Below are 27351 nucleotides of genomic sequence, written 5' to 3'. Positions count from 1 at the left end.
ATTTTCATTTCATTTATTTATACTGTTAGCCCAGAAGTGGGCCGTTACAGGGTGGAAGTACAAACAATTATTTGCAAAAAAGAAGTACCGTACAGGTCTCGAGATAATTTCTCGGTATTATTGTGACCAGCAACTCGAAGTTATACATAACATACATAAATGGAACACACATGCGATGCAATACATACGCGCAGAACAGCACATGACGCATTTTAGGCGGCACTTTTGCACCGCGCTGAAGATTTGAAAGACAACTACTGCAGAATCATGCAACCAACAAAAAGTACACACACACGCCAAAAAAAAAAACATATGTCACTGTTATTCGGAAAATAAACGTTTTAGATTCTGTTCAAATGATGTAAGCGAGGAACAACCAATTATAGACTCTGGCAGCATATTCCAATCTTCAAAAGCACGTGGAAAGTAACTGAACTTAAAGCAATCGTTACGTGGGACTAGGGGTGGTATATACATATTATGGCGATGTCTGGAGTGTTCTTGTGTGTTGACCTTGAAGTAATCTGAATAGTTTAGTTTAAAATGATTATGAATTAACTGGAAGAGGAATTTCAGACGCTCAATCCTCGTCCTAAGTTCAGGACTATCCAGTCCAGCTTTTTTACAGAGTTCAGTAGGAGAATGATGTCGGCGATATTTATTAAAAATAAATCTCGCACCAAGTCGCTGTATTTTTGTTATTTTATTGCAGTTTGTCTTTGTGTAAGGGTCCCAGACAATTTTAGAATATTCGATAATAGGTCTGACAAGAGTTTTGTAAGCAAGACACTTTATATCAGATGGGGCGGTATAAAGGTTACGTCTAAGGCTATACAATGCCTTGGTATGTCGAGCCTACAAATGAACACATTTGTGTGTTCATTTGTAGGCTCGACGAGTGAATGTATTTAAAAATGTTCTCATATATGTTGCCGTCGCTGTGTCAAGCTTGCTCGCTTCTTTGAGTACAGAGTGTGCTTGGTTTTTTTTTTCGTTCAGCAAAAATGTCTCTTTAATGAAAAAGAAGAAACGCAAACGTTTAAAGAAACAGCCAAGTTTACTCAGAGAAGCATGTCAGTTTTCCACTATACATCCGCAACAACTATGAGCACAAAATATATGATAGCTTTCCTAACCTTTAGAAGAGGCAATAAAAGAAACAATGCTTCATTGGAATTGATGCTGTTCAGCCGATTTGAAGAGTCAACCACCGCAACGACAGCTGCTGAGAGCGTATTCGTAGCTGCAAGATATTGATATTCCTCGAAAGGCGCAACGCTTTTAGTCATCAACTTCCTGAAAGAGTAATTGCAGAAACACTCATTATTTCAGATAGAACTGCCCGTGCACTTGTAGTTACGCCTAATCACGTAAAAATGAGATGACAACTGCTTTTGCACAGATCCCCTCATAATGCAATAGAACAGTTCAAAACATGTTAGGTTGAAGACGCCCATTCTTGAGTTAAACGCTTCAAACTTTCACGGCAATACGCTTGTGGGCCCACTTATTCAAGAATGAAGCTTGCGCTTCAATTGAAAGGTATAAAACTGAAACATACTTTGCATTGCTACGAACGAGTGAAATCGCTGACGGGGTCACCAACCGCCTGTTTTAGCAATGGCAAGCCAACCTCGACTTGCAATGTTAACAGTTGACCTTCTTAAATTAGTTGTTTACCTTGTAAAAGATCACATTGTGGGGAGTTTAAGTAAATTTTTTATAAAGGTGTGGAAATTTCTGATGAACAATGCTTATTTGTGCTGCACTTAAAGCAAAACATTATATGAACAGCTGTACTTGCTACAGATAATGGCTACGTTTCGATGCACCAGCCTTCACATTTGTGATTCTATAGCACACGGGCAGCCCTGGCAACGCGCTGTAGCGCGAGCTCGTTAACCATGTGGGTTTCGTTCGCAAAAACTGTGAGTTAAACAAACTGTGCTCGTTGAATATCAACAGCACAGAGATAAATCTCGTGGAGTGATTGCAGTCTTGTTTACACTCACCTTTAAGGCGATATTCTCGCCAACGCATAGCATTTTGGTAGCATAGCAGTTCATTCCGGTAACGATTCAAGTTTTTTACAGCGCAGAGGTGATTCAGTGCACAACAAGAGACAGCATTCACAACCACGTAATGATAACACATCCACAACACACCGCTACACGAACGAGGTTTAGCTTGCCGAGAACACCATGCCACGCATTGATACAGCTTGAGCGAGAAAACTTTTTTTCAGGACGGATGCTTACACATTTTCTCATATTTACGCTTTTTAAATAATATCACTTTGCTCCTACCGTAGCTGCTGTATTATTCACGACCATTTACGCAAACTCAAATTATTACTAGCTCATTTCTTTGCTTACGCGCATGCTGATTAGTCCGTGGAGGCTGCCACGGCACTGGCAGTTCCACCGGAGTAAATGTTGCTCCGCATGGTCTAACAGGCCCTCCCTCTGTTTTCACGCGGCACACTCGTCTTGCAGTTAATCTTTCCACGGACTAACTGTTCGCCGCTTGAACAAAATGTTGCACTTACTGCCATTTCGCTCCGTTTTCGCTCCTTTGCCTTAGAGTGTATGGTTGCGCCAGTCACGTGGCACGCTATTCCAATCGCGTGCAGCAGCCTCGGGTCGCATACAACCCTCGAAGCCAATCTAGCCGCCCTTATTATGACCACCCACCACCTATGTCGCCCACGTTCTACCCCACAACGTCTACACGCCGTTCACCGTTTCCTGACGTCGCTCACAGTCACCGACGCTGCCACGTCTGCTCGCAAATGACCAGGAAAACGAGCCTTCACCGTTCATAAGGCACGGGCTGCAATGCTGTCGAGCGGCGAAAGCCTTCGCCGTTCGGGGAGTAGCCCATCAAACGTGACAGACTTTTGATAGCATTCCCTCTACATCCGTGTGCATAGCCCGCCTCTTGAATCAGGACACAATTTACGCCATCGAATTGATCGTAATTCATACATGCTCTCGTAACGTCATACTAGGATAGGATTTTCTCTTTTGCTTCGACGCCGTCATTCATTGCGCAGCAGCTGAAATAGAGCTTTCACTATTCTCTGATTTGACGTTGACCGACAGTCCGTCCGCTGCAAGCAAGGCACTCTTCAAACACATTTAAGTGCCTGCGAACTCGCCAACAGTGGTGTCAGATTACTCTGCCAGTCTTTCTGACACTGGTGCACTCCTCTGGCCATCTCACCATGTTTTCAGAAGAGAAATGTTAGCTAGTTCCTTTTGCGACCCTGCAAGTCACTCAAGGCAGCACAAATAATTTTGTGTAGAACTCATTTCCATACAGTGTCACGTTGGTGCGAGCGGAATGTCTCTGCCACGCGGGACCTGTAGAGTACGCACAAGTTATTGATGCACTGTATGACACGCACTGCTCAAGTTTCAGTACGCTCAGTGCTGTTTCTACATCTCCTTCATCCTACACTGATGTAGTTGTTTTTTTTCTTTTACTACTACCTTATGGCGGCACAGCATTTATCGGTACTGGGCCTGTTGGAAGAATTTCCATCTTCTTTAGATGTCCCTCAACCTTCCCCCGCCTGCGCATCCGCTTCCACTCATTGCATTGGCGCATGCTCCCAACCAACACTGCAATAGCGTCCATATGAAAAGACGCGACTGGTGCCAAGTGCAAACGCGTTCACGACGGCTCTGTACGCCGATAATCCCGGCTGTGGCAGCTGCATTTCCGATGGAGGCGGAAATGTTGTAGGCCCGTGTGCTCAGATTTGGGTGCACGTCAAAGAACCCCAGGCGGTCCAAATTTCCGGAGCCCTCCACTACGGTGTCTCTGATAATAATATGGTGGTTTTGGGATGTAAACCCCACATATCAATCAATCTATCTGTACGCCGATAGATTTTTTATCAATCCAAGCCACCCCGTACTCCTCATTACAAGCGGATTATCTTCGAAACGTTACCTGGGTTATTTGGACACCCAATTTATCCCAGTAGGTTCATTTTCAACACACCTGAAAGACGTCGTTCTGAATCTGCAGCTGGGACTGCGTTAGGCCTCGCACGTGTTTGCAAATCCCGACTGTGTGCCACAGACTCTCGCCGCCTGGGGCACCGAAATGCCGTTCGAAGCACTAATGGAGGGGAGCCCATCTCCTCCAAACAAGCCGTTGGTAGCGGATGGATACAAGCCCACCGAAAACAAAACGCAGGCACAGCGCCGACCGCCCAGGCCGCGTTGGCGAAGAGCAGGCAACAGGGCACCCCCGCTGGTGGCAGGTTGCTCAACCAGCTTAAAAAGCTCGCGGCAGCCAGCCGATTACCAGCGTTACCGAAGAATCACTTTCTCGTAGCCATCCGACCAGGCGGAGTATTGAATGTACAAGCGTGCAGTCAGTGCAAGTCTGTAGTGCACTAGCCATGACCGCGCATTTGCCACCGCACGCCAAGTAGAAAGACATAGTATGTGCTAATGCCATACAAAACATCTTCGTACTCCGCACTCCTAACGAAACCAACGCATTCGCCTACTGCAGTGTAAAAGAAATCATCATCCTCGGGTGACGATACCCTGTCACTGCATACCTCGCCCCTCCAGGCAACACTTGCTGCCAGGTGATCCGAGAAGTCGACGCCGGCTTAACCAATGCCGACCTCGAGCGAATGCTACGCACGGCTCGGTGCCGGACGCATTGAGAACACCACCACGGTCAGCATCCTTTTCGATGGCCACAAGGCACCGAACTACGCCTACTGTGGCCTCGTGTTGCACCACTGAACACTTTACAAACCACAAATAGACACCTGCCGCAACTGCGGCCGAGTGGGTACCAACAGGACGTCTGCCTACACACAACCAAAAAAAAATGTGGCACCATTGCGGCAACGAACCCCCTGGCCCAACCCACGTCTGTGCATTACCCAAGTGTGCCCTGTGCGGTGACGCTCATCTCACGGGTTACCGGACTTGCCGGAGCCGATACCAAGTACCCCACCTCGTACGACATCGCAGGTAACGCCACTGCAACATATTCAGTGTCAATGCCCCGACTTGCGCACCGATGGCGGGTCTCTAATAAAAAAAGACTTGGATGCTCTCCTCACAAGTCCTCACGAGGACGACCAACTTCAGGCCATCTAGAGTGCTCATGACATGGCCGTCGAGTTTAGCCTCTCGGTACTGTCGCGGGCGCGGTTAGGGGGTCATCGCCTCCTCTGGACCAAATAAAGTTATTCAGTCAGTCAGTCAGCGTCCCTATCGCGTATCTCCTACAGAACACCATGTAGTTAACGAGCATGTTGACAGCATTCTTCGGCACGACGTTATTATACCCTCGAATAGCTTTTGGGCATCTCCTGTTGGTCTCGTTGCGAAAAAGGACGGTTCTGCGTAGACTACCAGCGCCTCAAGAAGATTTCCTGTAGGGACGTGTGTCCTCGACCACAAATAGACGACGCGATTCACAGCTGATTCACATACCATTCACACGATCACGGTGAAAGAATGCCTAGCAATAATCTGAGCCCTTATGAAATTCCCACTTTATTTGTGTGGTCCCTATTTTATGTTACCGGCCGTCAGGCGCTATGCCGGTGGTCGTTATTGAAGTATCCCCCAGGCCACCTCGAATATACACTTTGCCTGCAAGACTACAACATCTGCGTGCTGTTCCACAACGCAGGCCAGCACGCTGACACCAACGACCTGTCACGCTCTTTGTCACGTCTCGTATTAGGAAGGCATTCGCCAGGCTTCTTCCAAGAGCAGACGTGTTGGCCCGCCGAAACGCACCACACAACCACGATTTATATTTAGAATCGGTCCCCTTACTTCGCCAGAAAACGCCGGCTGCTGACAACGGGCACTAACAATAACACGTGCAGCAACATGATCCCATGCATTGACTAACCAAGACACTCATAGACTAAAATGATAGTGAAACTTATGCAGTCGAAAGTTCTTGGAATAAAGCTTGAATGCTCCTCTTCAAGAAAGCACCCACTCAAAGTCCAGCGCCGGCTTTGCCTCACTGCGTCCGAGGTTTCTGCTTCAGTAAACTATCGCGTCGTCAAATTTCCGCAGTCCTGTAACAAAACCTTATTCAATAACGGAAAGGAATTCCGTGCCCCGAGACACCTTTCGCCATCGTCCCGAGACACCTTTCACCTACTCAGACCTCTCCCTATTACGGCTGCAGGTAATCGTTAGACTGTGACTGCTGTAGCTCAGCTGGCACAGTACGCAGAGACTGAGAGACTGCTGCAGTACGCATACTTCTTTCTCTAGGCCATGGTATTGCGTAACGGTGCACCTCGCGTCCTCCTGAGTGATAGAGCCCCACCGCGGTGGTCTAGTGGCTAAGGTTGTCGGCTGCTGACCCGCAGGTCACAGGATCGAATATCGGCTGTGGCGGCTGCATTTCCGATGGAGGCGGGAATGCTGTAGGCCCGTGTGCTCAGATTTGGGTGCACGTTGCAGAATACCAGGTTGTCGAAATTTTTGGAGCCTTTCACTGCGGCGTCTCTTATAATCACATAGTTGGTTTGGGATGTTAAACTCCGCATATCAATCCTGAGTGTGATAGTTGCAAGACGTTCCTGTCCACCAATATATATATATATATATATATATATATATATATATATATATATATATATATATATATATATATATATATATATATATATATATATATATATATATATATATATATATATATATATATATATATGTGTGTGTGTGTGTGTGTGTGTGTGTGTGTGTGTGTGTGTTTGCCAGTGGCGATGACAACGAAGCAGGGCGAGTGTCCTTGGCTGAACGGAGAGACAAAGATTATGTTGCAGGCTATTCCAGTGATCGATTAAGCGTATATGTTCATGGCTCTTTGTGCGCCCGTCTATCCCGCGGCGCCGCACTGGTGGAGGTGCTGGGTAGTCCTAATGCTTGACAGCCCCTCGTGGTGCCGGCAATAGAGTCCGCAATCACTCCCACGCATCCACGGAACAGTCCATCAATCCAGTTACCGTCTGATAGGCCTGGCGCCCGAGCTCAACTCCCTGCGAGAACGTGCCAGCAATCACTTGCATCCTTCAGCCACCATGGCCATCGCGGCTCCACCACACATGGCCCTTCAAAATCCTAATATTCCTGCTTGTCGTTAAGGTGACGCATATGAATACGCTTAAGATTGGCTCAACCGGCTCGAACGTTGTGCGAAGTGCAAACAATGCGATAAACTTGCGAATGCGTATTTCTACCTGACTTACAATACCTAGACGTAGTACATGAACAAAGAAAGAAGCTTGGCTACGTCTGATCATTTCTGCAACCAGCTGCTTGACATCTTTACGAGTCTCGACAGAAAGCAAAATGCGCAATGTCTCTTGGAAGGTGAAATTCGAAAACCGAACGAGTGTGTTCCTTTGTTCGCCGAGGACATGACCCGTCCTTTCTACGGGGCAGATGCCGAAAAGCCTGAAGACAGGAAGCTATGGTATTATTTGTTTATACAATACTGCAGACCAATTTAATGGTCCAAGTAGGACGGGCAGAAAAAAGAATGTTCACGCACATACAATGCAATGCAATGTAACAAAAACAATGAAGCAAGAAAACGCAGAATTCACTTGGAACTACAAAATAAACTAGCCACGGTGAAACCGACTTTTCGCACAAACATAGCAGGGTTTCCAATCCAAATAAAACTAGAAAATCATGCACATCTTCAAGAAACATTGCTAAAAACCCGAACGTCAGTAATTAAAAGTTTCTAAATGATCATGTAGGGCTGTCATAAAATTTCCACTAAAAATTCTTTCTGGCAATTTATTCCAGTCATCTACCGTGCGTGGAAAATATGAAAACCTAAAGGTATTTGTTCGGGCAAAGAATGGGGATAAACTGTGGCCATGTGTGTGTCGTGTTTTCCTCGTGGTGAACGGACTAATGAATGGAGTGCGTGATAATCGAGTCTTACACTTAAATAGGGATTCCATAAAAGCTAAGCGGGCAATTTGGCGTCTAATGTGTAGTGGTTGGATTTTATTGAGTGCCATGATACCTGACGGAGAATCACTTCTTTTATATTTATTATAAATAAAACGAACAGCCCTCCTCTGAACCTTCTCCAATTCGTTAATGTTTTTGTTCGTGTTTGGATCCCAAACAACCGCTGCATACTCCAGTTTAGGCCTAATTATGGAATTATACGCTAAAAGCTTAACGTTACTAGGTGTACCTCGAAGTTTATGCCGTAAAAGACCAAGTTTTTTTAGCGCTGAAGAAGTTACCTGCTGAACGTGGTCATTCCAATCTAATCTGTAGTTCAATACAATACCTAGGTATTTAAACTTACTAACCTCCTCGATTAAGGTGTTTTTAATTTTGTACCGGAAAGTTATGGGATTTCGTTTCTTGGTTATACGTAAAAGAACTGTTTTTGTAGTGCTAATTTTCATGCCCCATTTGTCGCACCAAGATGATATGTCACATAAAGCCCTATCTAGCCGATGTTGATCAGAAGCAGACTGCACTTCAATGTAAATCATGATATCATCCGCGAACATTCCAATATTCACAGTATCACCAACCACAGACACTAAATCATTAACATACAACAAAAAAAGCAGGGGCCTCAGCACAATTCCCTGGGGCACACCTGATGTCACTGTTAGAGAAGAGGAACAAGTACCATCGATGTCTACAAATTGCGTTCGATGTTTCAAATATGAATTAACCCAATTTACAAGTGTAGAAGGAATTCCTGCTTGTTTAAGTTTTAAAAGAAGGCTACCGTGAGGAACCCTGTCGAATGCCTTGCTTAAGTCTAAAAACAAAACATCAATTGGCCCGGAGTGATCTAAAATTGAAATAAAACTATGAATGGCGGTGACCAACTGCGTAACGGTAGAAAATCCCTTTCTAAAACCATGTTGGAAGGGACTCAATGTTTTATTTTTTTCCAGTACATTAAGAATATGGTTAGCTACAATATGTTCTATCATCTTGCAACAACAGCACGTTAAGAAAATTGGTCGATAATTGTCAACATGGAAAGGGTCTCCATTTTTAAAAACTGGAATTACCCTAGCCATAAGCCAATCATGGGGCAGCACGGACGTCCGAAAAAATTCACGAGAAATGACTGTCAAAAACCGAGCTAAAGATTCTGCATAGCGACGCAGAAAGGCGTTCAGGATTTCATCCGGGCCAGTAGTGCACTTAGGATCTAATCGCAGAAGCATTTCGAAAACTCCTTCAAAAAAAAAAAAAGAAGCTCGATCTGTTCCGAATGAGCCTCCATATAAAATTTATCACCTTGATCGTTTGAAAACGCAAAATGAAAAAAGGAATTGAAAGCATTAGCAATGGAGAGACAAGATGTTTCCATCTTGCCATCAACCAATAATTGATCGACCAATTTACGTGCACTACGGATGTGATTCCAGAACTTTCCTGGATCGTTTAAAATGAACTGGGGCAAACTTTCGCAAAAATACCGTTTCCTTGCGGATTTTACGCTGCTCGAAAGTTTGGAGACTAACCTATTTAAGACATCACAATCGGGACTGCGAGTCTTCTTGATACGTTTAATTCGCCGCTTTAGGTGAATAATATCTCGGTTAATCCATGGATTGATCCTTTTGGTTCTTTTTTTCTTATCAGGTATAAAAGACTTTAAACAAAATTTGCAATGCTCTTTAAACATTTCCCACAAATGCCGCACATAATTACCTTGAAAGCTTTCGTAAGCTATGTCAAGGTAATCCAAAACAGACTCGTCCCTCGCCCGGGAGTAGTCTTTGACATATGTATGCTTAACTCCCGCCAAACGTTTTTTAGGTTCCAGAAAGACATTGGTAACTACAACCTTGTGATCAGAAATCCCGTCACTTACATGAAATGAATAATCAGAAAAACTGCGATCTAAGAACACAAGATCGAGTACGGACCTAGCTGTACCGCGAATTCTAGTGGGCTCAAGAACAACCTGGTTTAAATTATGAGTTAGCATAATGTCGGATAGAATATCAGAGTGCTCTGCGGCTCCGACACAAGCAATACGTAAACAAGCAAGTGTTTGCTGCGCTTGTGAGAATCCACCAACCACAGTAGCTGTGTTCACAAAAAAAGCCGCGGAAATTGAACGGGCCCTACCCCAACGGTCCCGCAAGTATAGCCCCGTCAACTTTATAGCGAATAGTCTTGAAACAGCTGCGGCAAGCCTCTATGACGTGAAACCTCCGCGCGAATTCATCCGGGCCATTCTGAAGGAGGAAGGTCGCAGCTTAGTTTAATGACAGTAACCGAACCAACATCTGCACTGTTTCTTGTCACCTATGTTGTCCAAGATGAGGTCCAAAAGGCTCTTTCTCCGTCCGACTATGTTGATGTGCCACGGCATCTTACTCACGGTGATGCAGTTCAACGCCCGGTCATCGCAGTTTTGGCACCACGGACTCCAATGTGCCGTGAATGATAGATTTGGCAGTGACAGAATAACATACGTTTTCTACGATTGCTTAGTTTTTGACCGATGTTTACACACACGCAGTTATTAGGAAGACATGAAATGTTTTCATGACGATGCGAGTTCCCAACAAAGCTGTAAGAGCAGAGCACGTGAAACAGCTGCTCTGTTTCATTTTCATCAGTCACAGACACTACGAGATACTTGAGTACTGCAAACAGTTTTCAAGACAATTTCGAACCAGGATGGGCACCCTTTTTTGTGCGAAAGCTCAGCATGTCTATACATTTATTGCGACTTTGACCGTCCTCCTTAAATTTCTGCGATTGGCCCACCTCGTCGAACGTTTGTGATATTGTAGTGTGTGTGTGTGCTTTCACTTCCTCCCGCTCTCTTTTAAAGATGATAGTCTTCTTTGCAGACCTTCGACGCAAAAATTTTGATCTGCCTGTCTGTACATTTGTCTGTTTGTCCACTTTTACCGGCATTGGGTACTTCAAACGGCTGACGCCATCCCCAGCGACCACCAATGTTGGTCATGGTTGAGCATTCATGCTTGTGCAATTGTCAATTAAAAAGCAAATATTGCGCATGTCCGGGCATTATAACAATATGCATATATTCCACATATGCATCTCTTACTAGAAAATGCATACTTGAGTAACTTTAGGGAAGTTTGCGCTTATCCCGCTGCGCTGACCATGCAACGCTTGTACGAAAAGACGAATGTTTCCAACGCTTTGCTGAGACGAGATGGTGGTGGCACCTACCCGTGGCCTCGAGTTCTCAACCTTACCACCTCCGAGACAGGCGCGCACGGCCACGCGCTTTGTTTTCCAAAAGAAACTTCCAGATGGCGCCCATGTCTCACGTGTGACGTGACTTGGTACACTTGTTGGCCTCCGCTGCACGCTCAAGGCACTCTAACGCAGCGCCTCCAGAGTACCATTCACCGATTTTCTTGCGCAGAACATCAAATAAACATTTTGTTCACTGTCTCCACACGCAAGACTATCGTCTTTATCACGCAAGACTACACGCAAGACTATCACGCAAGGCTATCGTCTTTCGACGACATTTGCAGATTACATGCTGATACGGCGCCAATTTTTTTTCGCTCATTCCGCTTTCCTTACCTTTTTGTCTCCCTTCTAAAAAAGTGCAAGGTAGTAAACCAGATACTTGATTTTCGGTGAACCTGCCTGTCTTTCTTCATACCATATCTCTGTCTCTTTTTTTGACAGTGATTTTACTTCATTACTATATTCAGTTACTGATTTTCCGGTTTGCGCCTTTTTTTTCAAATCGTTGCATTGCTTTTTATGTTCCGCAAGAGTAAGGGTTCTGTGAAACAGCTGTTTTTCTAGCTCCATGGTTCTTATTGGTTCCACTTCCATAATTCTTGCCAATCGTAGGGTTTATTGTGGCTGTTGTCTTGCGTCGTGCAAGCATGTAGGTCCCGTTTTAGTAGATCTGTTTTTGTGTGTTTAATCTGAAAGCACTCTCTAAAACATAATTGTGGTGATGCACCATATTGCAGGCACAGTTTGATTTAACTACCGCTTGCTCACTTCAAGATGCAATGGTCTCTACGCTATTTTTACAATCACAGAGTGATAAATAAAATAGACAGGTAATTTATTCTTCAAGTCTACATGCATACATGTTAAGATGAAGCCTGCCTCCAGCAGGCTTTTTGTAGCCTGGAAATTTGGTGTCCTAAAAGGCTTACCCTTGCACATATCCTTCTCACATATGAATTCACTGTGTTTAGTGCATCTAGCTACAGGCGTAAGAAGGTGACGCAATGGCCTCCATCATGTGATTGTGTTCTGTGTTTCTTTTTTTTTCGCCAATGCCGTCACTCTGTGTGAAGAACGTATGGTGCGGAACAATGGAAGCCTAGTCAGGTGGCTCTTGGTGGTGTTTTTTGTCTCCTGTACTACGGAATTCGTGTATTGCCAAACAAACAAATAAATAACATAGAGTGCAGCTGTATGAAAAATCAGATTCATAGAAAGATTTGTGCGTGAAGAACATAGGCTGAACTGTTGTCTGTATTGTTCATGCTTCTTCTATTTGATACTCAACCACACTAACTAGCAACTGTCAGCCTTTATTCAAATGAGTATATAAAGTTGAAAAAGTTGCCATGTGTGTTATGGATGTTTCAGCGAATATGCTCTCCATGTTGTCTCTACGTTCGCTGCTACTTATGGGCTTTATGTTTATATACAACCTTGATGCAAAGAGATTATTTGATTGTTGTTGCCACACCAATACCATAACGTTAGGGCAACATGATAATTTGAATGTTCTTGCCTCCTTAAAAACAACACGTTAGGACAACGTCATTATTTGAATTTTTCTGCAACATTGAAAACACTGTGTTACGGCAACTTAATACTGTGTACGTCGGTGCAATGTTATTTTACCGTCTAACGTTGCCTCAATGTTCTGCGTTACCGATATATATATATATATATATATATATATTATGGTGTGTTTTTGTGTCTTTCATTTTGTGCATCATATTGCACGCAGTAGGTTAGGGTTTATGCTTTTTCCATGTTACAAGGTACAAGAAAGCCAAACTTAACTTTTGAAATGCTTGCTCAAGCTTTTCGCCTTAACGTGGAAGTAATGTAAAAGTGGCGTCAATTTGTGCGCCTCCTACTAAACGTCCATATTTAACACAACATATCCATTACGGTTTTTAAATGAAGAAATACAAAAATAAATAAATGTTGACTGAGAATAGAGTAATGAATTGTTACATCTCTTATAGGGAAACTGACGGCTTTTGTGTAACTTGAACTGTTGTATGGATAATATATCATTTTCGCGCCAAATTGACTGTTTGTTTGATCTTGGCTTTTTTTCTAGTCAGTATTATGGTTTGATAAATGCAGAATAGACAACTGGATGTTTGTGTATGTGCTCTCTACATATAAGTTGTTCTGTTGCTTTATAAATTGCAGCTACCTCTATGAAGCGTCCCTCCGGCTTGTCAAATCCATTCATGTAGGACCTCCAAAGCCAGATCCATGAAGCTATGGCACCACGAAGAAGGGAGGCACTACAATAAAATGCAGTTGCTTGTTCAGTGATGTTCACTTTTTCATCTCGTTGCACCTCGTTTTCTTTTTTTTTTTTTGCTCCGTTTAATGAGTTACGCTGCTCGAACCAATATTTCTTGTGAATACCGTTTCTACTTTTCTCTTCTTTCATTCAAAATTATCTAATGAAACAAGAAAACGATTCTAGAGAACAGCAACACTGAAAGTTCATTTACTTCGTGCGCAAACGACGAGGCATTCAAAGCATTGCCTTTGACGGAAGTACCCACATTAGCCACAGGTGTGACAACGCATTTTCCATTCGCTCACAGCAATGTAAGCAAACCCGACAAAATTATTTAATTGAACTTGACAGTATTCACATTGTTATGTAGTCCCGAATTTCCGAAGCAGTGTCCGTGTGTAAATCACTCAATGAGCTTCAATATTTTACTCATATGCAATGCATAGAATTGATAAACGACGCTTGAGATTCGTGTCCGAGCGTATAAGGTGGTAGCAAGAAACGGGCTTGCTTCAAGACATCTTCTATGTGTTTAGCCTCGCTTCGCTTGCGCGTTGACACCACGAAGAGAACGTCAATGGGAGTAACAGCTGTCGTATAATGCCTACAATAGGTGTCGTTGAAAAATGCCCGCTATGGTACAAATAGTTTTTTGCGAGTCAACTATCCTTTACGCATGCTGAAGTGATGTAACAGCCTACGCTGCTCAATAGTGGACGTACTGGTAGATGATGAGGACGCATGTATATATACGAGCGCTTTGCAGTGAGTGGCCCTCTAAATCACTTCGTAGTTTTGCCATCGATATGACTTTATGCATGGCAATAATCAGCGCTTTTGCCACGTAACTTTACATGTTTTTATTACAATCCTCACATCACATGACATTTGTATCAGTCTTTTTCCATAAGCAGTTCAAAGTCTTCCGTTATTTACGCGTATTCTAAATAAAAATCACAGCATATCCATGGAGATAATGATGATGAGTAAGGCGAAGCGTCCGTTAGCCTGTCCGCGCTTCAATCCGTCCTTTCGTTCTTGCTTCCACCCGTCCGCGCGACCATACGTGCGTGCATTCATGCACCCGTTCGTCTGTCCAAGCGTCCATCCGTCCATACGTCTACGCGTCCATCTTCGAGACTGTCTGTCCGTCCTTCCCTGCGTGCATCTCGTGAACACTCCAAGTATCGCCATCTTGCATCCCCTGTGGCACATCACCCGCTCCACGCTTCCGTCCATCCGTCTGTCCGTCTGCTAGTATGTCGGTTCATTCATCCATGCATCCGTTCGAGCATCCTTGTAGTGAACACTCCAAATACTTCCATCACCCACCTCGCATACCTTGTCGCACATACCTGCTCAAGAGCAGCCATATGCCACTGGTGGCTACGTACAACGGAGGATAGACAGACCCACGCCTCAAGGAGCTTCGCCCCTAAAAACAACATGCCCTTACAAAAATGGGTTCGACTTTCTTGTCACCTATGAGTCACCTATCAGTCACCTCAGTCACCTTCCTGTGGACTTTACCTTTCTGTACGCTCTTAAAAAATGAAGTGACGTTCTCTCCATTTAGGGAGGAACGGTGCTGTGCCCAATGTTCGTCTTTAAATAGAGAAACGTTGCTCCCTCATCCACGGAGAAACTTGTTCCTCCCTATGAAAATCAACATGGCTGACCCCAGGTTAGTGAAGCAAATAGGCTTAGCAAATACATCGATTCTAGACTGATAAGGAGTACACGGCATTGAAGGTTACAAACAACGGTCCAGCTGAGCTTGATATCGAACGGAATTATTATAAAAACAAGCAGACAAACCTGTAGTGATGAAAACATTGCGAAAGAGAATGACGGAGCAAGTTGGTTTCCTTCACCCAGTGAGGTGATGTTCACTCGGAAAGACACGGATACTGCAGAGTCCTCACCCGAAAAGTGCATGCTAGGCTTGCTGTAGTTCTTTCTCGCAGATTCACATAGTGTAGCGACGTTATCCATGCGTTTACGGGGCCGCAAGTTACGAGATGTACTTCACTTCCAAACCGTAGACTCGGTCACAGCGAAACCATTCCGACTCAGTAGTACAGCTTTGATAGATAGATGTTCAAGGTTATATAAGTAGCTGGAGGTGTGAGAGCGTCATAGCCGCGAAGTAGGTGGTAGCTTGCGTCATCTGGAGGAACTGAACAATACTAAAAAGCAGGTCGCCTGCGGTCACGGCTTCCTTGCGGATAGTTAATGCCTCAGCCCATTCAGGATTACTCACTGACATCGGATGTCTAATATGTGCTGATGCAATGCATGTGGCTACACGTGCACATAAGGACACATACTACCCATAGTACGCATATAGGAAGAATTCGATGAACAAGAGCACAATCAACCATTCACAACAGCGGCAGACACTTCGACGTGTTTATTCACACCCTCATACGAAAACGCACAAGCTTATATAGTGATGAATTTCGACTAACCATAGTGGAAGAGGTTACAAGTAAGTTTTCTTACACTTTTTTTCACGTTTTGTAGCAGCACCACAACATGCCCACACGTAAATATGTTGTACCGGATGCTTAGACAAACAAAAGTTTATCAACGGTTGCACAATAATGAAAGGAATAATTACTAAAGCTTATCTGGTGTTCATGGAAGCGATTACCCCCAAGGAAGGAAGGAGGAGGAAGAAAGTTTAGGCGGAAAGACAGAGAGGTTAGCCAGTTCTTAGACCAGCTGGCTACCCTGTGCTGGGGAAAGGGGTGAGGGGAATGAAAGATGTTAAAAAAAATGTTGCGAAGAGAAAGAAAAATTACAAAAAAATTGTGACAGAGGAAAGGCAACATCAAAGAGTATAAGAAACTAAAGTCGGTCTCTGAGGCCAGTTGTCCGCAAAAAGTGCAGCAAAGCTGTCAAAGCCTTCTGGGCTGAGAATGGGCTCGGCCAATGACCCAGAATACTTTGTTCTGACAAAGGCCGATCGTCTAGTCTATCCAGAGCTGCAGTGAGTTCTCGTCTTTGCGCGTTGATATGGGTGCACTCACACAGAAGGTGCGCGATGGTTTCTTCGCAACTGCAGAAAGTGCATGTAGGAGAGGTGGCCATCCCAATGAGATAAGAGTATGCGTTCGTGAAGGCTCCTCCAAGCCACAGGCGGCATAAAAGAGTCTCCTCAGCTCGAGATATCTTTGGGGGAAGACGAAGCTGCAGATTGGAATCCAAGTTATGCAGGCGCGCGTTTGTGAAGTCTGTTGAGTTCCACTGTACCAGTGTGAGGTCACGTGCAAGCGAACGAAGTCTTGTAGCTGCGTTGGTTCTTGAGAATGGGATGGCTGTGTATTGGGTACCATCGTGCGCAGATCTAGCGGCCTCATCTGCGCGGTCATTGACATATATACCGCAATGACCTGGTATCCACTGATCCACTATGCTGTGCTGTGTTTCGATTGCTTGGTGATGAAGAAGCCTTATTTATTACCCCCGAGCCATGCATACCATGCCCATGGCATTCTGAACGCTGTGTCATCTCTCGACCACTGTCACAGTTATTTTTTTTCTTGAAGCCTCCGAGAATGCAAACGCTTGCCACGCGCTAGCCATTACGGAGATCAGGTCTTTTTTTTTATTCTTCTTCTTGTTACTCAGAAAGAGCGCAGCATGCAGACCAGACTTAGTCTCCGTCGTGGTATGTGTTCTGTGGTCTCATCCATATCGTTTAGTTTTTTCGTGGTAACGTTTGCTTATATTCTTTTTTACGTGCTTACCACAAGTGTGACCGTAAGCCATGGATACATTACGGCGCTAGCTCTTCAATGACAATGTTTTTGATGCGGTAATGACCGTCCTAGCAGTGTATACGTACGTTAAAATGCGGGTCTTGCGACAGAAATAAGCGATGACCTCGCATCTGACGGTATTTTTTCGTGAGCTATGGCAGTGGCTGTTGGCGTCACGGCAGCTCTATTACTTGAGTGGAGGAACTATTGCTGCAGTGCGCAAATTTACTATAACGTTATAGAATGTTGTGCCTACATACTTTTCTTTTTCAGATGCCCTTCGCGATTCGCCTCACGTGTCAACTTGTAGTCATAGAGCGCGCCACAATTTTGTTGTCAGCGGTGTGGCTGTGGTGGTTGTTACTCTGAATTTCGAATACTCTTTTCATAAAGGTGAGTGAGTTTTAGTACTTACATGCTGCGCACAGCTGTTACTAGAAGTGCATTCTAAGTGGAGTTTCTCACGACAAAGAAAAATCACAGAGGAGTAAGGCATACTGAACGCGTCCATAATTCCTTCTCACCTCTCAGTGCTGACATGGGCAATTCGAAACGCATGCGATTGAGAATCAGGTTTAACTGACAGAAGTCATTCATATACTTTTCACAAAAGTGTAGTTATGATGATGTTCAAGATGTTTCAGATGGTTGTAACCTAGTCTGGCGAATAAACGCTCGGTGAAACTTCGCAGCCTGTTTCCCATTGTGCTTTCACCTGCCGTAGTAGCATAGCCTTATTGGGTGTCGTGTGAATGCTGGAGAGCGTAGGTTCGACTCCCGGCCACGGCGGCCGCATTCAAATGGGGGTAAACTGCAAAGAACATCCATATGGTGGTAGTGGCACGCATAACTCTATCAATTGTATATGATCGTGCTTTCACGCATGGACTGTAGAGTGGCATCATGTTTCCTAGAATGTTGAACAATTAGGTGTGATGCTTTTTATGCGCCTCGTTGAATTCATGAGTGCTGTTGGTGCCGTGCGAAACTAAAAATGCGTGGGCTTACCAAGTATGTCGACACCAAAAAAAAATCATTATTTCTGTACACTCTAAGGTTATATAAAGCAAGACTGCATGGGAAGCTGAGCTCTTTGTATTCGTGACAAACTGGTAGTATGAAACAACACGAAACACATATGAAAGTGTGCGGAGCATCGTGCGAGTGCCTGGCGCTAAAAAAAAGAGAGGCTTTTACCCTACACCAATAAAACAAAAAAAACGGCACTCCAGCATTGCTTACATCAATCTTAGGGTAAATGCCATCGCTCATGACTGGCAATGGCCGGCTAGGCTCGGCGTGCGCATGAGCACACGCAAGACCCTCGTGATTGAGGAGAAACTTAAATGCTGAAAAAGGAACGTTGCTCTTTTGGTCATTGCCGCGAGAGGGCGCGACGGGTAAAGCACCTGAAAGGGAGGAAGTCGCTGCGCCGAAGGAGGAACGGAGCCCGTGCTCCATTCTCGTTCCCCCCCTTTTTTTATAGTGTAGGCCTAGTCTGCAGATTTTTTGCAGATGCCAAGCACACGGCAAGTAGACATTTCTGATAATGTGCAAGCAAAGTGCGTGCCTGTAGATGCATGTAACACGTATGCTTATATCTAGAAATTTTGAAAGGGGGCACACTAGATGACAATAATTCAATGGATGTATACGTACGTACAGCCACTGCCATAGCTCACGAAAAAATACCGTCAGATGCGAGGTCATCGCTTATTTCTCTCGCAAGACCTGCGTTGTAACGTACGTATACACCTTTCAGTTACCCGTCATTCACCCACCGGTCACCCGCATACAGACCTCGATTGCAGGTTTTCTGCAGATGCCAAGCAGAGGGGACCCAACGCGGTGGACTAGTGGCAAAAGTACACGGCTGCTGATCCGCAGGTCACGGGTTTGAATCCTGGATGCGGCGGTTGCAATTCCGATGGAGGCGCAAATTTTGTAGGCCCGTGTCCTCAGATTTGGGTGCAGGTTGAAGAACTCCAGCTGGTCCAAATTTTTTGAGCCCTCCACTACGGCGTTTTTTATAATCATATGGTGGTTTTGGGACGTTAAACCTTACATATCAATCAATGCCAAGCAGAGGGAAACAGACTTGTCTGTTAATCGGGGCCTCTTGAAAGCATGCCTGGATGCATATAGTATGTACGTTTATATCTGTACATTCTGGGTCATAACACAATTGATAACATCAACTAAATGAACTTCACTCTTCTGTCGCCTATCAGTCACCCCCCAGTCAGACCCCTACAGACCTGGCCTGCAGATTTTCCGCAGATACTAAGCAGACGGCAAGCAGACTTCTCTGTTTATGTGGGTCATGTGGAGTGTGCGGATGCATATATAACATACGTATCTATCTTTACATTCTAGGTCGTAACACAAATAATAAACATAACTAAATCAACTTCACCTTTCAGTCACCAACCAGTCAGTCACCCACCAGTCACCCCCATTCACACCTAGTCGGCAGGTTTTCTGCAGGCGGCAAGCAGACTTGTCTTTTATGTGGGCCCTGTGAGTTCGTGTGTGAATGTATATATATTATACATATATATCTATACATTATGGGTGATGACACACTCTTTATTAATAACTAAAGGGGCTTCACCTTTTAGTCACCAACCGGTCCCCCTAGCGAGCCTAGTCTGCAGATTGCCTGCAGAAAGCCTTCAGCTATTCTGCATCCCCATGTGACAGCCTGTCAGCCGGTGATTAATTGGCACTACCTAAAAGAAGTTCGCACAATTGGACGGTTAAGTTTTCCTTCTCGTTCGTTGATCTCCTTGATATGGATTGAAGTCCCGTCAAGGAGATGATCGGCGTCGATGAAGCAGGAGGCAGGTTAGAGGTAATGAAAACTTGAACGTATATTACAGCGAAATATTTACAGTCATATGTACATCTTGCCGAAGCACACTCATGATAACACAGACATCAACAGCGTCTTACTCGTCTACTTAACTTTTCTTAAGTTAGAGCCTAGAACACTGTTACTACATACAACGTACTTAGTCTCGCTGTTCGACCACCAAGTGGTTACGGCCCAGACAAAAGTTGCATCGTACGGAGTCGTACTGATCTATCAGTTAAGTGATTGCAGCCTCGGCTGAAAAGAAACAGATTCCCTCCAGTCTTAAGCATCTTGCGGTAACAAAGAAAAAGGGGAGGGGGCCGCTGCTGGTCCGCCTCAACATTCTCTCATCCAATCCGTTTCCACTCAGATTAAGTCACTCCCTACTGGGCTGACCTTACTCTCGACAACAGCGCTTCTACAGTTTAAACAGGCGTTTTGGTACTCTTTCCCATCATGTCTCTCTCTCCATCTCCCACGCGCTCAGGAATTCTAACGCTCGGGAGATATCGGCATTGTAGATCCCGTACATTCATGCCCTTTCCCACACCCAGCGAGCCGAGACGAACCTCCAAAGTCGGTAATTGAATGATTGCGCGCGAAACGTTATTGCCCCCGCAGGTAGCAAGCGGCCTTTGACTTTCTCCGCTTTCCTTGTGATCGGGTCGTGCATCGCTGCGAATTTGAGTTGATCGCCAGAACAGAGCGTGTCGCTTACTCCCACTGAGCTCGTGCCCGGCAGCGGAGGCAGGACGGGGTCGTTAATCGCATTGTGCGTTTGCCCCCGGCAGCGGCGACTTGTCTCTAAACCACAAACATTCCAAGCCGGTTGGCAGAGCGGGTTCGTTTCACATTGTGTGTTTGTCCTCGGCAGCGGAGGAGACGGACGTAGTTTGCATTCCAGGGAATAAGTAGTGTATAGTTACACGGGCATACCGAGAGAGAGTCGAGAAAGAAGATTTGTATAACGTAGCTTCCCGCGCTGTCGTCCCATGCTCAAAGGAAGCAATTTGCGACCTTGCCGAGAGAGATCCGAGAAAGAAGCTTTGAATAACGTAGCTTCTGGTGCTGTCCCATCCGCACGATCAACTTATGAGCAGCAAAACATAACACGTCCCCCCCAAAGAGTATACTGGGCTGTCTTACGCTCAGTGATACGAGAAAGCACTGCCGCTATTAAGTCACTGGATTTTCTAACCACACAACAGTTGTACACAAGCATCAAACACAATCGCAAGTCAACACTACAGGAGAATGCACTAAACGAAAACAAATACATGCTAAACAATCAAGTACAGCGTTGCTGCTTCAAGCAGTGAGATCACTAGTGTCTGTTTCTTGAATTGTCAATCACACAGTCCACAATATACAGCAGCAAGTGGGCAGGAACATTCACGTCCCCCCCCCCCCCAGTTGGCATGGCACTGTTATTCTGATGGCTTCCATGAACTATTCTGAAGCCTAGATAACGCATCCGCATTACTGTTACATACTCCCTTCCGATGTTGTACCGACGCATGATATCGCTGTAAAGTTAGCGCCCATCTTGTTGATTTCGCCCCGTGCGGAGTCGAAGTTGTAATGTACGACAACGGATTGTGGTCGGAAACGACGTTTACTATGGCACCGAAAAGCCAGTAGTCAAACTTCTTTAAGGCTCATATTATTGCGAACGCTTCTCTCTCAATTGTCGACCAACGCATCTGGGTCGGTGAGAAGCGGTGGCTTGCAAAGGCGATAGGCTTTTCTTCTCCCTCGGGTGACATTTGTGCCAAACATGCTCCCGCCGCCGTAGCTGATGCGTCTGTGAAAAGCCAGTAGGGCTGATATGGCTCAGGGGTGTTTAGCGCCACGGCCTCGCACAAAGATCGTTTGAGAGTCTCAAATGCCGCCTGAGCTTCCTCCGGCCAGGGTATCTTATTAGGTACCGCTTTCTTCGTTAACAGCGTGAGCAGGCTCGTCACTTCTGCATATCCTCGGACGTACTCTCGATAGTAGCCGCAAAGTCCTAACAGGCTGCGTAGTTCCTTTTTGGTGCGCGGTGGTGCCAAGTTCTTAACTGCTGCTATCTTTTCTGGGCCTGGTGCGTGTGTCACTGAACCGACAATACGCCCCAGGTAATGTATGTGGGATTGCGCAATCTGACACTTCTCCGGGCGGGCTTTCAGTCCCGCCTTCTCTAAGACCTTGAGAATAATGTCGAGATGCCTTAAGTGCTCCTCCCAAGTGCTAGAAAAAATAGCAATGTCATCAAGGTATGCCGTGGCATACACTTGATGTTGCGACAAGAGTTTGTTCACCATTCTTTGAAAGGTTGCCGCGGAATTTTTCAGCCCGAAAGGCACTACTTTCCATGCGTACTGACCTTCATGCGTTACAAATGCGGGGAATTTCTGACTCTTATCTTCCATCGGTACCTGCCAGTACCCGCGCCCAAGGTCCACTACCGTAATGAACTGCGCTCTGCCTACTCGGAAAATCAATTCCTGGGGATTCATCAACGGGAACGCATCCGCTTTGGTGACGGCATTTAGCGCTCTGTAGTCCACACACATGCGTATAGTCACATATTTTTTTCCGACGCATACTACCGGGTGTGCAAGCTCACTCTCCGTGGGGTAGATCAACTTCCAAGTCAAAAGTTCGTCAACTTGCCGGCTGACTTCTTTCTTTAATAGTTCCGGCACCCAATACGGAAACGCCTTTTTTTGGCTGGTGACCCGGTTCTATTTCTATCTTATGTTCATCTACCTTTGCTATACGCGGAGTGCCGTCAAAGAGTGTGCGATGTCTTTGGAACACCGCCTGTATTTCCTCCTGCGCGTCAGCATCAAGGTGAGCAACCTTCTCGCTCGTTACCACTAGCTCTTCCCGCTTCACAGTGGCCGGCCGTGGGGCATATTCCACCTCCCCAAAATCATGGTCCTCATCGAAGACGACCCCAATATGACTGACTCTTGCATAGAAAGGTCGAATGCTGTTGGCGTGGACACTTTTCACTTTTCCCTCAGATGTTTCTACGCGGTAAGAATGTTCGCGCTCACGTCCAACCACTGTGAATGGGCCTAGCCATTTAGGTGACATTTTACTACTCCGATCATTGTCGTAAACCACAACTTAGTCGCCAACATTAAAAGCTTTGAGCCTGCTGCTGCGATTATAAGCACTAGCGTAACTCTCCTGATGAGTTGCTCTAGTTAGCTCAGCTATATTAGCGGCCGTCTCGAGCTGCTCCTTAAGTTGTTGTAAATACTTGGCGGGGTTTTCTCTCAATCTTGCGGGTACCGGCATTTCTCCCGTCCAAGTCTTCTGCAGTATTAGAAGCGGTCCCGTGGGATTCCTTCCATACAATAGACGAAACGGAGCTACTCTGGTTACCTCATGGGGGACTTCCCGATAAGCCCATAAAACCATTGGGATCAATTTGTCCCAATTCTTGGAGTCTCTTTGAATGACATGATACAACATGTTTTTGAGTACTCGGTTCCACCTTTCTACAACTCCATTACTCTCTGGGTGTTCTGGGGTTGAAAATCTTGGCATGCAACCTAATTTCTCCAGCATCATTTGCGTGAGCTGCGATTTGAAATTAGTGCCCTGGTTGGAGCAGATCATCTCCGGAACGCCTGTGCGACTGAATATCTCAATCAGTGCATCACAAGTCGCCTTAGCTGTCAAAGAGCGCAGTGGGATCACCTCTGGCCACCTCGTGCAAAGATCCACTAAGTACAGTGCGTACTTATGCCCTCTCGCTGACGGTGTGTCTAGGGGTCCGATCACATCTACATTGACAACTTGGAAAGGGCGCTCGGGTCTAGTGAGCGGAGTTATAGGCAGTTCATTCGTGCGACGCTTGTCTGAGCGAATTTGACATTCATGGCACGAACGACAATGCTCTAATATCTCCTTCGCCATACCCGGCCAAAAATAATTATACCTAATGCGAGCTCTTGTTTTCTTTGACCCTAGGTGCCCCCCGCATAGTGACTCGAGTGCTAAGTGCATCACCTCAGTGCGCTTATCTTTGGGGACAACTAGCTGACTCACTCGATTTCCTGCTATTGAGTCGCAGTGGTATAATAGTACGTCTGAAATGAACATGCAAGATTTCCCACTACGCGCATCTTCCCAACATTTCTTTAGTGTAGTGTCGCCCAACTGCACATTGCGGAACTCTACTCTTTGGACTAATGACGCCTCCCTTTCTTAATCATTTTGCGCCTCTTCCCCGGAATCATCTTTCTCCTCCAAGGTAAGATTGCAGGCAACTACCTTTTGTTTCTCTACTGCTTGTCCCGCCTCGTGAGCAGGCTCGGCCGGCGCTCGACAGGGTGCCAGAGGGCTGCTGGCCTTCAACAAAAGTTTCCAATCGTCCTTGGTCAACACAATCTGTGCCCTTGACGAGCTCATCAGTTAACGCGCAGAGTAGGTCGACGTTCTGAGGCTCCGTAACCTCTCGCGGGCTTTTTAATTTGACCAGTAACGTAGCTAGCCTTGCCTCGATAGTTTTACCGAAAACGGACACCAATCTTACCGTGCCAGACGGCTCTAGAACACTTCGCGGAAGCAGACTCTCCCGGAGGACGGTTATCTCACTCCCCGTATCCAAAATTGCCTCTGCGGATATGCCTCCACATGATACAGGAATTAACTGCAGTTTATCTGTGCCTTCATCCTCTTGTTTCAGAGACTTCACCTTTGGCTAAGTACTCCAGTAGGTATTTCAGTATCCGTCTCGTGGGATAACGTTACCTTTTGAACCTTTCGCTTTGGCTCGGTAGCCTTCTTGGGGTTGTTGTCCTTATCACTAGCCATCGGGCACTCTTTAGCGAAATGGCCTGAGCCGTGACATAGGTGGCATTTCAGAGCCCCTTTCTCAACTCGTGTCGCCGGCTTCTGCCCCATTTCTACAGTTGGTTGCTTTGAAGCACACCCTTTCCCTTTCACTTGTTCGAACGTTTGGAGCACTTTCGCGTTCTCAGTTGGCCTAAGCCATCCCTCGCCTTCCCTTAATCTCACATACTCAAGACCCTCCGTACTAAGGTCCGATTTTATGCGGTCAGCAACCATGAGTTCCGCCATCACTTCTACCGTGTCGGCTTCTCTCACTTGGAGATAGTATGAGAAATAAGTTTTCACGCGGGACGCAAACTGTGCCCACGTCTCTTCCTTACGCTTTACGGCTCTTTCGAACCTCAGCAGGTACTCTGCCGGAGAAAGCTTCAGTTCTGTCAGCACTGCTGCTTTAAAGGACTCATAATCTGCACTCTCTTCAGGGTTGAGGTTACGCAGTAGGTAACGAACTCGCTCAGTTAGCGCTGGCATAACCAAATGCACGCGGCTCTCGTGCGGTACCTGGTAAGTAGCAAGAATTTTTTCTGCTTCCTCGAACCATAATGGGACATCCGCGTCACTCGGCAGGCGGAACCCTTTTAGCAATTTTGCACATTGCTGAACAGATTCGAAACCCCGGCGCCTCTGATCACGCGTCTCCGACCCAGAGTTGGACAACGTGCAATTGAGACGTTCCGCGTTCATTCTAGCCTGCAATAGCTTTTCGTACTGAATCTGAAGATTGAGTTTTTGAATTTCAAGCTCGAGCGTTCTCGCTTCGCTTAATTTCGGCAAAACCTGAGATGCCTGCTGCATCGATTCTTGCCTCTGAGTAGGCACTGTCGCCTCATTTGACTGATCATAATTTTGAATACCATCATTGGATGGTTCTCGACTCCGATTCACATCTGCCGCACTCGTACCTTCATCTTCAATAGACTCGATTGTTTTAGCACCCCTGCATGTTCTCACCATGTGCTCTACACATGAACTGCCATGCAAACTAGAGAAGCACGCAAGAAATCCTGCTCACCCTTTGCGGTATGCACTGTCGTTCCCGGATCTCCTCCACGGTGCCGGAGTTGGCTGCTGTGGGAGCGTCTCGACTTTGCCGCTGGTGGCTGTTGGATGCCTTGCCCCTCGGTCCTCTCAGCGCTGGTCCAGTGTATGGTGCTGCAGAGCTCGCTGATCCCTGTCGACTGCGCCAGTTAAGTTTTCCTTCGCGTTCGTTGATCTCCTTGATATGGATTGAAGTCCAGTCAAGGAGATGATCTGCGTCGATGAAGCAGGAGGCAGGTTAGAGGTAATAAAAACTTGAAGGTATATTACAGCGAAATATTTAGTCATATGTACATCTTGCCGAAGCACACTCATGATAACACAGACATCAACAGCGTCTTACTCGTCTACTTAACTTTTCTTAAGTTAGAGCCTAGAACACTGTTACTACATACAACGTACTTAGTCTCACTGTCGACCACCAAGTGGTTACGGCCCAGACAAAAGTTGCATCGTACGGAGTCATACTGATCTATCAGTTAAGTGATTGCAGCCTCGACTGAAGAGAAACGGATTCCCTCCAGTCTTAAGCATCTTGCGGTGACAAAGAAAAAGGGGAGGGGGCCACTGCTGGTCCGCCTCAACATTCTCTCATCCAATCCGTTTCCACTCAGATTAAGTCACTCCCTACTGGGCTGACCTTACTCTCGACAACAGCGCTTCTACAGTTTAAACAGGCGTTTTGGCACTCTTTCCCATCATGTATCTCTCTCTCCCTCCCACGCGCTCAGGAATTCTCTCGCTCAGGAGATATCGGCATTGTAGACCTGGTACATTCATGCCCTTTCCCATACCCAGCAAGCCGAGACGAACCTCCAAAGTCGGTAATTGAATGATTGCGCGCGGAACGTTATTGGCCCCCCAGGTAGCAAGCGGCCTTTGACTTTCTCCGCTTTCCTTGTGCTCGGGTCGTGCATCGCTGCGAATTTGAGCTGATCGCCAGAACAGAGCGTGTCGCCTACTCCCACTGAGCTCGCGCCCGGCAGCGGAGGTAGGACGGGGTCGCTTAATCCCATTGCGCGTTTGCCCCCGGCAGCGGTGACTTGTCTCTAAACCACAAACATTCCAAGCCAGTCGGCAGAGCGGGTTCGTTTCACATTGTGTGTTTGTCACCGGCAGCGAAGGAGACGGACGTAGTTTGCATTCTAGGGGATAAGTGGTGTATAGTTACACGGGCATACCGAGAGAGAGTCGAGGAAGAAGCTTTGTATAACGCAGCTTCCCGTGCTGTCGTCCCATGCTCAAAGGAAGCAATTTGGGACCTTGCCGAGAGAGATCCGGGAA

At 46.0% G+C, this 27351-nt stretch overlaps 1 protein-coding gene and 1 long non-coding RNA gene across 2 annotated transcripts in view; one reads left to right on the top strand and one right to left on the bottom strand.

Annotated features, from left to right (window-relative positions):
• LOC142768615 (uncharacterized) overlaps positions 1-13573 on the top strand; it is a 39968-nt gene extending 26395 nt beyond the window's left edge. Inside the window, exon 4 of the long non-coding RNA XR_012885360.1 lies at positions 13449-13573. This is a non-coding gene — a long non-coding RNA (uncharacterized LOC142768615). The remainder of the gene's footprint in view (positions 1-13448) is intronic.
• On the bottom strand, positions 1039-26560 carry LOC142768614 (uncharacterized). The gene is made up of 3 exons (XM_075870626.1): positions 26470-26560; positions 26042-26280; positions 1039-1296 (listed from the first exon to the last, which is right to left on the bottom strand). The coding sequence occupies exons 1-3, from the start codon at positions 26531-26533 to the stop codon at positions 1282-1284; spliced, it is 318 nt and encodes a 105-aa protein (XP_075726741.1). The 5' UTR covers positions 26534-26560; the 3' UTR covers positions 1039-1281.
• Between the last annotated feature and the right edge of the window lie 791 nt (positions 26561-27351).

This window comes from Rhipicephalus microplus, chromosome 8, assembly GCF_043290135.1.
Source record: "Rhipicephalus microplus isolate Deutch F79 chromosome 8, USDA_Rmic, whole genome shotgun sequence".
Classification (NCBI taxonomy): domain Eukaryota; kingdom Metazoa; phylum Arthropoda; class Arachnida; order Ixodida; family Ixodidae; genus Rhipicephalus; species Rhipicephalus microplus.
The sequence above is the reverse complement of the archived record's forward strand: the minus strand, read 5'-3'. Positions and strand labels throughout refer to the sequence as shown.

Coding starts and splice junctions, on each gene's coding strand:
- LOC142768614 (XM_075870626.1), bottom strand. CDS start 26,533: ATGACTCCGTACGATGCAACTTTTGTCTGGGCCGTAACCACTTGGTGG. Junction 26,281..26,469: donor GTGGTCGACAGTGAGACTAA/GTACGTTGTATG, acceptor TCATCGACGCAG/ATCATCTCCTTGACTGGACT.